This window comes from Lampris incognitus, chromosome 13 (genome assembly GCF_029633865.1).
Source record: "Lampris incognitus isolate fLamInc1 chromosome 13, fLamInc1.hap2, whole genome shotgun sequence".
NCBI lineage: Eukaryota > Metazoa > Chordata > Actinopteri > Lampriformes > Lampridae > Lampris > Lampris incognitus.
In genome coordinates this window covers 43,607,913-43,621,224 of record NC_079223.1, presented here as the reverse complement: position 1 = coordinate 43,621,224, position 13,312 = coordinate 43,607,913, and the positions used below count along the sequence as shown (strand labels likewise).

At 51.1% G+C, this 13,312-nt stretch overlaps 1 protein-coding gene across 1 annotated transcript in view; it reads left to right on the top strand.

The window, feature by feature from the left end:
* Positions 1-2,563: 2,563 nt before the first annotated feature.
* The window catches only part of LOC130122545 (golgin subfamily A member 7B-like), a 22,611-nt gene continuing 11,862 nt past the window's right edge, over positions 2,564-13,312 (top strand). The window contains exon 1 of the mRNA XM_056291477.1: positions 2,564-2,623. Within this exon, the coding sequence (XP_056147452.1) occupies positions 2,564-2,623 (60 nt within the window). The remainder of the gene's footprint in view (positions 2,624-13,312) is intronic.

Here is a 13,312-nt window from a genome sequence, read left to right as displayed (position 1 = left end):
GCTCCATGTGTCTCATTATGCTAATAAGACCGCGGGGGGAGATATTACTTCCAGCTGAAGTGTACATCAGGACACATTTGAGGCCCACGGATGAGTAGGTCCGTGAGTGACTGGTCTCGCATTACACTCCCACAGCGGCATTAGACTCTCCCCAACCCGGCAATTTTCTGCAGCCCACTAACATCCCCCAGAAACCCCCAAAAGACAATCACTCCCTAAACCGAGACTTGATACATAGTGTCTCCCATCCAGTGTCGGTCAAACGGGAACCAAATGCAGGCGCGCTCTTTTTGGCCGCACCACCTGCACGTGCCGTGTTGGACGCAGGCGCGCGTTACTTCCCCTGCGTCAGTCGATGGCAAACGCGAGGGTGCTGTCCCTCGTAATGGCTTCCGGTGCACTTGTCATTTGAAAGAAGAGTATTTCCTGCAGACCCCCAGGCCGCCGCGCCTCCAGCCTTTTGCCGCTCCAGCCACTGATCTGGCTCTCGTGGGACCATGACTGGGTGGGGTGATGGGGTGTATTGGGCGGCGCGGTGGCCCAATGGTTAGCGCTGCTGCCTCACGGCGAGAAGGTCCTGGGTTCGAAGCCCAGGCTGTCCCGGATCCCTTGTGTGGAGTTTGCACGTTGTCCCCGTGTCTGCGTGGGTTTCTTCCGGGTGCTCCGGTTTCCTCCCATCACCAAAAAGACACGCATGGGGCGTCCGGGTAGCGTGTCGGTCTATTCCGTCGCCTACCAACACGGTGCTCGCCGGTTCGATTCCCCGTGTTACCACCGGCTTGGTCGGGCGTCCCTACAGACACAATTGCTGCGTGTGGCGCCTCCTCTGGTCGGTTGGGGCGCCTGTTGGCGGGGGGGGGGGAAGCGTGATCCTCCCACGCGCTACGTCCCCCTGGTGAAACTCCTCACTGTCAGGTGAAAAGAAGCGGCTGGCGACTCCACGTGTATCGGAGGAGGCATGTGGTAGTCTGCAGCCCTCCCCGGATTTGCAGAGGGGGGTGGAGCAGAGACCGGGACGGCTCGGGAAGGAGGGTAATTGGCCGAGTTCAATTGGGGAGAAAAAGGGGGAAAACTCCAGAAAAAAAAAAGAAGAAAAAGACTGTGCCCCTGAGCAAGGCAATGGAAAGAAGAACTGGAGTTGGTCCCTGGGCACTGCAGCTGCCCACTGCTCCTATACAACCCACATAGCATCCGGATGTGGGCCACTTCAGGCAGTGATGCGGCACTGGTGGCCTTCTTCTGGCCCCGACAAAAATGGATGTGAGCCTGAAGTGGCCCACATGTATAATAGCAAATATGGCCCAAATATGCCAAATCAAATGTGGGCCTTTTTTGGCAAAGATGCGGTGCTCTCGGCAACATGTGATCCGGATGTGACCCTGAAGTGGCCCGTGTGGTGAATGGTGAATATGGTCCAAATATCACGAAACAAATATGGGCCACCTTTGGCAAATATGTGGCACATGCGGCATTGCTATGGCTTGGTTCTGGCCCAGATCTGGCAAACAGGAGCGGACCGCCCAAGTGCCGTGATTCCACGCGGTACGTGGGCCGGATGAAGTGTCGGTGTGGGACGGGTCCGGTGCTATCTGGGAATAGGATGGCTGAAATGCAGAAGATAACATTTCATTGTAACCTGCACCATGACCAAATTAAGTGGCTTTCTTTTTCTTTCTTTCTAATGTACTAGAATGAGTAGCACTGACACACACATTTCAGTGTGTGTGTGTGTGTGTGTGTGTGTGTGTGTGTGTGTGTTTGTGAGTGAATACCTTTGAGTGAGTGGATGAGGGGGAAAATGCGTTGAAAACATGCTGTCAGGCCAACACACACACTCTCTCTCACACACACACACACACACACACACACACACACACACACACATTCATGCAAACATCTGAACTAGCCCCCCCCCCCCCCAGGGGATGTGTGCCAGAGTATGATTAGATGTGCATCTTTTCAGACAATCCGAGAGTCTGAAAGTAGCAGCAGGATCCTGGCACACAACGTCAGTTCTGCACAACTCCCTCTTCGGTTGTGCTCCTCTCTTCTATTCTTGGATGCGCTCCTCATTCACAACCGTTGGACGCTGCCAAGGGGAAATATATGCGCGTTTGTGTGTACGTGCGTGGGTGTGTGTGTGTGTGTGTGTTTGTGTAAGGGTGGGTGGGTGTGTGGGGGAGGGGAGGGGGGGTCTGCATATCTGTGTATTTGCCAAATGCTTGAGCCAAGCCTACCTTGGGGAGTGGATAGCATGTCTATAGCATGACGTTGGAGAAGAAAGAAACTTGTTTTGTGGACAAAATAGCAACTTCATAGTGATTCCTCTCCTCTTTTAAAGGGTGACACCAAAATAGCTTTCTGTCCTTGTGATCGTCAATGACAGAACAAAGACAGCTCCCGCCATTCCTGTCGAAATGGGTTCACATAGAAGCTTCTTTCTTTTTTCCTTTTTGTGCCAGTTGCCATACTTTCCGTGTCCGCGAGTACGCGAGGGCCCTCTGGTGACGTAAATGTCGTCACCAGAGGGCGTACGCGTAGGGTCCGCGCGGACAAGGGCGCAATGCGCATGTGCTCTGAAACAAAAATGGACGCCGACTTTGAGGAGAGGCTGCGTGACGAGGTCCGTCGTTACCCTCGTCGTTATGCTTCGTCATTAAAACACTACAAAGATAACCAGATGCGCGCGCATCCATGGAAGGGCGTGGCCCAGACTTTGGGGAAAGAAGAAGGTGGTTGCCGACAGAAATGGAAGCATTTGAGAGACAGGCAAACAAAGCAGCTCTTCTTCTTCTTCTTCTTCTTCTTCTTCTTCTTCTTCTTGCATGTATGTCGCCATTTTGCCCGGAAATACGTGACGCGGAGCTACTGCGCATGTGCGAAAGAGAGACGGGCAAACAAAGCAGCTCCTCTTCTTCTTGCATGCATGTCGCCATTTTGCCCGGAAATACGTGACGCGGAGCTACTGCGCATGTGCGAAAGAGAGAGCGACAGGCAAACAAAGCAGCTCTTCTTCTTCTTCTTCTTCTTGCATGTATGTCGCCATTTTGCCCGGAAATACGTGACGCGGAGCTGCTGCGCATGTGCGAAACGCGGACTCCAGTAAGAAGTATAAACAGAAGTACTACGCGTCCGCCCTGGAGTATATCCAGGCCCGGAGTCTCGTTGTGTACATGGGGAATAAAAATGGGCCATATTTGATATTCAAGTGTGCTCTGAAAAAAAAAACTGTTGAATGTTTAATACGAGCCTCTCTACCGGTGGTGAATTAAACATATGGGTTCGAGTCCACCCAGAGAATAGAAAAGGTAGAGGGCGATTTACTGAGCATCGCATATGCTCACTACATGTTTTTGAGTGCGTTTCATTATTTATACGGTTGTAGCCGGACAACAGCATGTTGGCCGGAGCTGGAGATTAAAAAGAAATAAAGAAAACCAAACAGGAACTGTAAGAGCCACAAATTGGACCCCGTTCTGACGCGGTGTGTGTCTGAACCAGTCAGGTGGGCTTTATCTATCAGGGACCAAGAATTGAGAGTGGGGAGACTAAAACAAACCGTCTGAATTATTGATCATCCAAGGTATTATTAATAGATAACTGAACGAGGAGGTAACTGGCATGCGTACAGTTGGGCTTGTGGGCAACAACAACAATGAAGTGGCCTCTTAAAGTCTGACCGTGAGAGTTTGATCTGAGAGGAAGTTATTACTACATTATTATCTATTCATCTGGGAGGAGCCTGCCTCGTCCTCTACCTCTGTTACACACGCACACACACACAGGCTCTCGTTTTCTCTCACGCACACACACATGTATCTGTCACGCACTCAAACACGCACAAGCACGCGCACTGACACACGCACGCACACGCTCTTGTTTTCTCTCACGCATATACACATGTATCTCTCACGCACTCAAACACGCACACTGACACACGCACAAGCACACACACACACGCTCTCGTTTTCTCTCACGCACACACCCATGTATCTATCATTCACTCAAACACAAGCTCTAACACCCCCCCCCTCTCTCTCTCTCTCTCTCTCTCTCTCTCTCTCTCTCTCTCTCTCTCTCTCTCTCTCTCTCTCTCTCTCTCTTTCACTCCCCCCCACACACGAACAAGCTCTAACACTCCCCCCTCTCTCGTGCTCTCTCTCTCTCTCGCTCTCTCTCTCGCTCCCCCTCCCCCCGCACACATACGCGCGCGCGTATACGCACGAAAACACGCGCGCCTTTGCGCTGGTGCGTTCCCGCCCTCCTGCGAAGCTCGCGCCGTGTTGTCCCGCACCATACGCAGAGGATCCTCCACCGTGTGACAGCGCGCGGGACAGCTCCTTCACCGCCTTCCAACATGGCGACAGAGGTAAGCCATTCAGCTTTATATATATATATTAAACATTCATCCACAGATCTGTTGTGTGCCCCCCCCCCGCAAATAATGCATGCGGTTGCGCTTCTGATTGCGTTGATTCATTATGGCGACGGTCCATTTCGACCCGAATGAAACGGACCGATCCGACGACAGAATCACCCGACTGAGGGAGGAAAGCAGCCCTCACCTTCTTATCCAGGTTCCTCTCCAAGTGTCCACTCGTTATCTCAGAGAGGACAACGTAACACGTCTTCTCCCCCCGTGTGGGTCCCTCGCTGGGCTTCAGTGCCCTTGCACCCAGTGGGCACGCGGAGCGTGTCTAAACCCCCAGCTAGTTGAAATTCAGGTGGAGTTGGAGGGTTAGTGGAAGTCGTGGTGTGGGGATGAATCGTCAGCACCATGGACAGGGACACTCCTCTATTTCTTTCTTTTCTTTCTGTCTTTCTTTCTTTCTGTCTACCAGTCTTTCTTTGCTTTTTGTCGCTTCCCTCTGTTATTTAACTACCCTGGCCCCCCTCCCTCCCTCTGGGATCATTTGAAGCAGTTGAACATTTAGAATCACCGCATGGCCGCCACAACTTTACAGGGTTACAACTTGCAGTGGCGGATGCTGCTAAAAAGAAATGGGGGGGGCGCAGTTTACCTTGGCACAGCACACCTGGCAGCTGCTTTATTGTCCACACAGTCACGGAGTTATTCAGAAGCACAATGTAGCCTATAGGTTTTATCGGGGTCCGTAGACGGGGGATGATTGACAGTCGAGACGAGGCGTCGTGGTGGGTGTGGACATGATTGACAGCCGCGAGAATTGTCCAATCATGTTAGATTAAAAAAAAACATTAAAACAATACCAATTCGCTGCCGATGAAGGTGGGCGTGTCTGGAGCGCACAGGACTGCGCCCCCTGGAAAATCTGAAGGAACCAATCAGACAGCAGCCTCGGGTCACCTGCTCGCCACAAGTTTGAGGGCTTACATAAGGTGTGGTTTGGCCGGCGCCCCTCACCCAGGAAGTATATGTATTCAGACAGAAATCAACCAAACACCATTTGAACCAATATTTAATGGCTGCTGACAGACCGAAAACACTTTTATTTCATAATTATTTACATTATACAACTAAATTATATTTAACATGTTTAAGTAGATTTTCATCTCTTGATATTTGAAGGGGGTGGCGCCCCAGCGCCCTGTACTGGCCGGCCGCCACTGGTTACAAGTTTGTCCCAGAGCACTTAGGGTAGGGACGCAGTGATACCAATAAAATCCGACGCCAAAGGCCACGAGTAGCACGTCCTCAATAAAAGCAAGATGTCTTGAGTTACTGCAGTTTTTGCACTTTGGAAGCCTGCATTCCTTTAATGGTGGGAAAGCTGATTCCCTCTCCACCGACCCCAAACTAATGGTCTAAGTCTGCACTGTTCAGCAAAAGGCATGGGTTGGATTGATACTCGATGTGGGAGTTTTGACCTCAGAATCAGTATTGGCAGTAAAAAATAATTTATATTGCTGCACTCCTAACTTTGGGGCACATACAAAACAAAACATTAATTGTTCACGATGTAAAGCTCTTTTCTTGATGCTTGGCAAACCCGAGATGGATGAACGCATACACACAAATACAAATTTAAAAGGGAATTTGTCAGATTCAGAGCCAGCCCCTCCCACATATTTGTTCCTCCCCCCCAATTGTACCCGGCCAATTACCCCACTCCTCTGAGCCATCCCGGTCACTGCTCCACCCCCTCTGCCGATCCGGGGGAGGGCTGCAGACTACCACGCGTCTCCTCCGACACATGTGGAGTCGCCGGCCGCTTCTTTTCCCCTGACCAGTGAGGAGTTTCCCCAGGGGGGACGTCGCGCCCTCTCCCACATATGTAATCATCTCTCAGTGCTTTGCCCTGCGGCGTCACGTCCTCTTCGTGCCTCGAACAACCTGCGGTCAGCATGGCCACGGCTCCTACGAGATGCCACAGAGGGCCCGCGCCATAAACAGCTTTCTTCCCCCCATGATGGCGTGGGGAGGTAACAGGCTATGACACAGAGCCCAACTAGTCACCCCTCAAAGCATCAACAGTCCTCGGTGATGTATTTTTAGCCTCTAATATGTGGTAGCGCAGAGGCCAGCAGCATAACTCACTCTCTCTCTCTCTCTCTCTCTCGCTCACTCACTCTGTCCTTGGTGATGTCATCACAATGCTGAGGAGATGGCTGCCTTGCTGATCATGATAATGACCACAGCAGTGAGGAATGGCCCCCAGTGTAACTTTGGGACTGCATTTAACCTTCAGCTGAAAAAATGTCACACTTGTGCTGTGTGTGTGTGTGTGTGTCTGTGTGTGTGCATGACTTGTTTGTTTGAGTGCACCTACAACCTACGTGTCATTTGGGAGTCAGTGAACCTCCAGCATAACTCAAGCCTGATGACGTCATGTGTGGAAGTGTAGTATATGCTAAGCGTCAAGCTTTCAGGATGGGTCGGTTGTGTTTCAGGACAATAGCAGAATGACTGGTTTTTTTTTCTTTTCTGGTGGTCTGCCACTATATTCCTGCCTAAATCCCATGAAATTGCAAACACACATTTATTCTAAACCGCAAATATACACAGACTTTTATGCAAACACGCACAAATAAAAAAGAAAGACACACACATATACACGCATGCGTCCTCCCCGTCCTGCAAAAACACACACATTTTCTCTCCAAAGCCCATCAGTTATCCATGACATATTTAATGTGAACAGGCTACCACAGTTTGTAACCATCAATCAGTAGAGTCTCATATGAACACTGCATATTATCATGCAATCGCTCCCCATTTCTCTCTTTCTCCCCCCCTATCCCCCTTGTCATCCCGTCCCTCTCCGCTCACTTCATCCAGTCTTCAGTGAGTCTGGACATGCCAGGTCAGCAAGTAAAGCCAGGCGCGGCGAGGCGGTCGAGTCAGACTGAGCAACCCTTGACAGACGTCCTCCGGGTTGGACCGCAGCAAACATCTGATCCGTGGCCTGGCCGCGGGCTCGGAGCTAAAATGCTAATTCACAATTAGTGGAAGTCCAGCAATAAACCCGTAGGATGGCACCGGGCCAGGGTTCTGTTGCCCGCTTTCATCTGAAGTGATTTCTGCTCTGCAGCTTTTCCCCACAGACAATGGACTTGCCCTTTCTTGTCGGGGGGGGGGGAGGGGGAGGAGGGGGGGATGTGATTGTTTTGCCATCGCTGTGTAAACCTCCCTGATTTACAGGCTGCGGGCTTGCCCAGCTTGGCAATACTACACGTGAAAAAAACCCCTGCACTCGGCTGCAGGAAACTGACTTAAATCATAAAGTGATGAAGGGAATGAGAGGGAAGTCACACAAAGGAAAGTTCAAAGGGCGGATCGGGCGGAGGTGAGTCGTCCCAGCACATCCACAGTCATGCACAAACCATGCGTGTGTGTGAGCGCTGATGTCTGCAAACTGGCGGTGCACTTCCGTGCTGGCTCCGAGTAATCCCGGGGTCGGAGTAACTTAACATGGAGACATGTAAATGACACAGAGCAGCCGACACCGACTTGGGAACCGAAGACGGGTCGGACAGGGAACGGGGTCAGTGAGAACTTCATACTGCTGTGTGAAGTCGAGGTCAGGGCCTTTGCCGTACCTTTGCTTGCGTATTTTGAATGTTGTTCCCTTGCTGGTGTGGATCCCCCCCCCCCCAAATGGCCTTTTGGCTTGACTGGGAGTGTGAGTTATTGTATGTCCTAAGCATGCCAGGATACGCTCAGGTTGAAGTTAACAGGTACAGAAAGTCAGAGATGGACTGGGTGCATCTTGACACTCCAGTGTTGTTTTTTCGCATTGCTGTGTTCTGTAATAATTCAGGCTCTGATGGCCCATATAAATTTGATCTTTTCCTGGCCCTTTGTGGGATTCATATATATATATATATATATATATATATATATATATTGCAGGGAAGTCCTTTCACCACAAGGGAGTTATTTCTCTTCGCGTTTTCTGATTCTTCCGTTTTACTTTGTGTTCCTCGCTTCATTTCAGCATTGAATTGCCATGCAAATGAGCTTGCAGCGCGGCTCAGACGACAGCAGAAGCAGAGGCTGAGTGTGCAGGGTAGGAGGCTGGTCATTCGCTCCCAGTGCAAAGCAACCAAGACGTTTCCAGCAGGGGCCGTGTGATTAGTGTGACACTGTGACATTGCTGTCTGGCTGCGTTCTGTTTTTAGACGCGGTAGTCGAGTGGATAGGAATCCCGGACTCCCACACAGGAAAGAAAAACTCATGCGTTTCATTAACCAAATACACTTTCCTCTTCGAGGAAGATATTTGGGCATACAACGTGATAGACAAAAACAATCTTCTATGGAGACACCGTCAGCACAGAACTCAGGGATACTGACAGCAAACAACAGGTTGTCAAGCACCAGCAAGTGGACCATCTGGAAGGGGACCTCGGTTCTGAATAGATTACCAAGCAAGTGGACCATCTGGAAGGGGACCTCGGTTCTGAATAGATTACCAAGCAAGTGGACCATCTGGAAGGGGACCTCGGTTCTGAATAGATTACCAAGCAAGTGGACCATCTGGAAGTGGGCCATCTGGAAGTGGACTTCGGTTCTGAATAGATTACCAAGGCACGAAGGGACAGGATGAATGCAAGAATGAGGTATGACCTTCATAGGAACACCCAAGGAGTTTCACATGAAACTTTCCGCTTCCGGTGTGGGAAGGTGGCAGTGCAAATTCACGTTTGCGGCGGCCTCACCCAGTACCGTCCATGCAGTGTCTTTGTCCACATCTGCATCTAAGTTTGTCTTCGTTTGATGGCTGGGAGAGCTGGCGCTGGATCGGCTGAGGGAGCTTGGTCTGCTGCATCCTGTGGGCCCGAGGACCACGGCCCTGACCGCAGCTGCGGCCGAAGAGGAAACGCTGAGGGCGGTCTGACAGGACGTGGAAGTGGGGCTGGCTAAGCTAACTGCTAGCCCATGCAGACCGGCAGTTCCGATAACACCGAGGGTGGTCTGGTGGCGGCCTCGCCTAACCTTGACTGTGTTTTTGGTGTCGTCGTGTGGAGTGCGGGGAGGTGTGTCAAAGGCGTCTGGCTAGAAGAGCTGGCATTGGGTCGGCTGAGGCATCTTGTTGTGCTGCATCCTGTGGGCCCAAGGACCACGGCCCTGACCGAAGCTGCGCCCGAAGAGGAAACACTGAGGGCGGTCTGACAGGATGCGGAAGTGGGGCAGGCTAAGCTAAATGCTAGCCCATGCAGACCAGCAGTTCCACGGCTAGCGTTCGTTCTCCTGGACAGTGATTTTTTTTTTTTTAGTTTAGATATACATGTCAGTTTGGATCTATGCGTTCTTGTAGTTCTTGTAATCTTTGTGTTTTTGTCTTTGTGTTGCACTGCTGTGGGCTGCGCACATGAAATGAAACGACAACTAAAGCGTTTCTGATTCTGATGAAACCCCACCTAAAGGAAGTGGTATCACAAATCAGCATGTCCTCTCTTCCCTTTGGGGACGCTTACGCAAGAGCAGTGAATAGCATGTGGCGATCAAGGTGAGTGTGCATCTCTAAGTGTGTATTTATGCATCCTGCACACACATCTGCATGTGTACGTAGGTAGGCACAACACACATAATTAAGCTTGTGTATGTGCAGAATAGGAGGCCGAGAAAGAAACAAAGAGATCAAGAGAGATGGAGATTTAAATAGAGAGAAATAGGAGAGATAATCAGAAAGAGAAGAGGGGGGGGGGAGATAGAATTAGAGGGAGAGAGAAACAGTGGCGTGCACCCCCCCATGTTCTGCCCACTTCTCTCAGTGGCAGTCAGCGGCGGATCTGGGGCCGCTTGACGTGCAATGCAAAACAGAAATAGCCTCAGCCAGGTTAGCTTTGTGTGTCTGACTGGCCCAGGCGAGTGGGCTGCCGGCCCACTGCGGTTGGATCTTAAATCTGTCAGCCTCTCTCTCCCGGCCAATTACTTTTGGTCCGGTCCGTTCTAATGTTTCCTGGGCCCCGCCCCTTTCCCGTCTCCGTTAAGTGGCAACGTTTGGATAAATAGTGGAGTGGAGCAAGATGGACAAACAAAAAAAGAGAGAGGGGGGGAAAAATGGTGGTGCTGAAAAGTGGAGAGAGAAGAGATTGAAGTCCCTGGGGGCCGATGCAGCCAAATGTTTTTTAAAATAACAAATTATTAATTTGGTGCCGTTTCCCGTCAGTCATCGCGGCCCAGTGAGTCTGAAGGCGCTGGCAACAGAGAGCGGAGAGAGCAGCCCACTGAGCCCCAACGACACCGGTTCAACTGTTAGTCAAGGTTTTACAGCTAGAGCGGCAAGACAGGAGACAATATGGACAAGATAAGCAATGTTTGGCCTTGGCTAGCTGGCTATTGAGGTATGTTGGTGCCTTTTTGTTGAAACAAGCGCTCGTCCATGTCGCTTTTCGTGAACCGACCAATCACAGCCTAGGAAATATGTTTATTTTTTTATTTCATTCTGCGATTTGCCTGCTTGCCAGTCTTTTCACCAGCACATTTCTTCCTGTATTATTTCTTTTACTGGTCAGATGGTTTCCAGAGAGTCTTGCCACCTTGCTGCCAGTGCCATCGTGCCAAAAATGTGCTCCTTCTAGCCAGCCTCCTCCTAAGAGCAACATGTTCCCCTTGTTCTAGTTATTGTTATAAATGTTGCTCAGTAACGCGAGCGTCCTTAATGAATTAGGGACAAAAAGAGGACTAATGGGACACATAATGAAAAGAAAGCCTTCGTTCTTTGGGCATACCTGTCGTCCAGGTGGAAGTAAATTAACGAAGACAGCAATTTTGGGAACTACGCCAGCAAAGCGCCAGAGAGGTCCACCAAAAAAGGCGGTATCATGATGACCTCAAAGAACGGCTTGGTCGGAAAAATATCGCAGGCAACAAGATCAGCTCAGGACAGGGAGAACCGGAGGAGACTTGTCTGGCAAGCATGTCATCCTGGTGGTGCTGGCAGCCCTCGCTAACGAGGAAGCCTTGAAGAAGAAGAAATATGTGTGGCATGGTTTGTGTGGTTGGTGGTGTATCGCTGGGGGGGTGGGGGGGGGGGGTTGGTGGGCCAGTCTTGAGTCAAAAAAGCCCAGGGCCATTTTTCATTCCCAGTCCGCCCCTGCTGGCAGTGAAATGGAAACGGCTGCTCTCCTGCAGCTTGCTCGGTGCACTAATGTGGAAATGGTGAAGAGATGTAATGAAGAGGTTGGAACAGGCGGGCCGGGACACACGTTGAGGTCTCTCCGTGGGCCCGACTCTGTTGCGTCCCAACGTTGTAAAGCGCGCGGACCGCTTGCAGATACGGCCTTAGGATCGGGTGTGTCTCGCTGCACAGGTTATGGGGTACCCGGGCTGTGGTTTCTCACATCACAATCCATTCAGAATTGGACTCCTGATTTATAATTGACACGGACGTACTCGCCCCGTGTCGGTACCGTAGTTCTGCGGTGCACTCGTCACAATGCAGAAGGCGGATGTCATACTGTAGGACTAACTGGGTTTGATCGGTGGCTTATCAGAATGAGAGTAACACACACAGAAGCACACACTGGCGAATCAAAGGGGCCGTCTTATCGTAATGAAGCGGACTGGAGATACTTAACAGATCTTTGGCGGATAGCTTATAGAAGATTGTGCGCCTGCCGATAATCACATCTATTAATAGAAGTGTTTTGTTGTTTCTCGCAACGGCCCAACGACAGAGCGATGGATGGATGGATGGATGGATGGATGGATGGATGGATGGATGGATGGATGGATGGATGGGGGTGGGGGTGGGGGGGGGTGTAGAGTGACAGAGGGAAGGCAGGAAGGAGGATATTAAAAAGCTCAGGCTAGACAGAAAGATCTACCGAGTGTGGGATGTTTTTGGCTTCTTTGCAGATGAAAGAAGAAGAAGAAGAAGAAGAAGAAGAAGAAGAAGAAGAAGAAGAAGAAGAAGAAGAAGAAGAAGAAGAAGCGGTTGTGATGCTATTCTTGGTTGTGCGTGGACACAGCCCGTGCAGAACGGAGAAGCTGGCACAGCGCTACGTCCGCTCACGTGGAGCCCACCGCTGGGGCCTATATATCAATATCAAATATTACATTGTTTAATGACAAGCGAGTGCACCGCCCATGGCGGGCGAGACGAGGAGGGTAGTGTGCGTTAAACGGGAATAAAGTAAATACTGGAAATGAGACCGGCGCTCGCAGACGAGGGGAACAGGTGAGGATCAAGTTCCGGCCCTAAACAAACTCCCGTAACTAATAGAGTCCTTGTATTAAAGAATTTTCTGTCTTTCTGTCTTTTCTATTTTCATTCGATCCTCTCACCCCCCCCCACCCCACCCCACCCCCCGATCTATCTTGAGAGGAGTAATTTAACCCAGCGGGCGACACGTTTACACTGGCCCTCTCCCCCCTCGCTATAACTCTGGAGCAGCGCGCCGCTCGGTGCCGCCGCTCGATGCCAGACTCCTATGAAGAGGACCCTTTCAACGTGTTGGCTATTATTACTATTGGCTCCACCGATGCAGGGGAGTTGCAGCGAGAGCGAGGCCAACCCGAGCTCGCAGGTTGACAGAGTAATGTAGTACCCGGCATTTCTGTCCCGTCCCTGCCTGCACCTGTATGGCCCTGCTAGAAATACCGCGCCAAGGCTGAGGGGAAATATTGGATGACACTTGGCTAACCGAGGCCCCTGTTTAGCTTGGCCTCCGAGGGGGTTAAGCGCGGAGGGCCCGTCGAAGTTGGAGCTGGGCTCAGCGTTTGACTCAAAGACGGGGTCCCGCTTCTTCTGCCGGTTTGCCTGCAGGTAAACCTCCGTCGTTTCCCCTCCCGCGTCCGTGTCTGCTTACAGTACTGCGTTAGCGCTTACGGTCCATTAAAGTGATCCATGGCGAAAACAAGGCCTCCCCCCTCTCGACGTGCT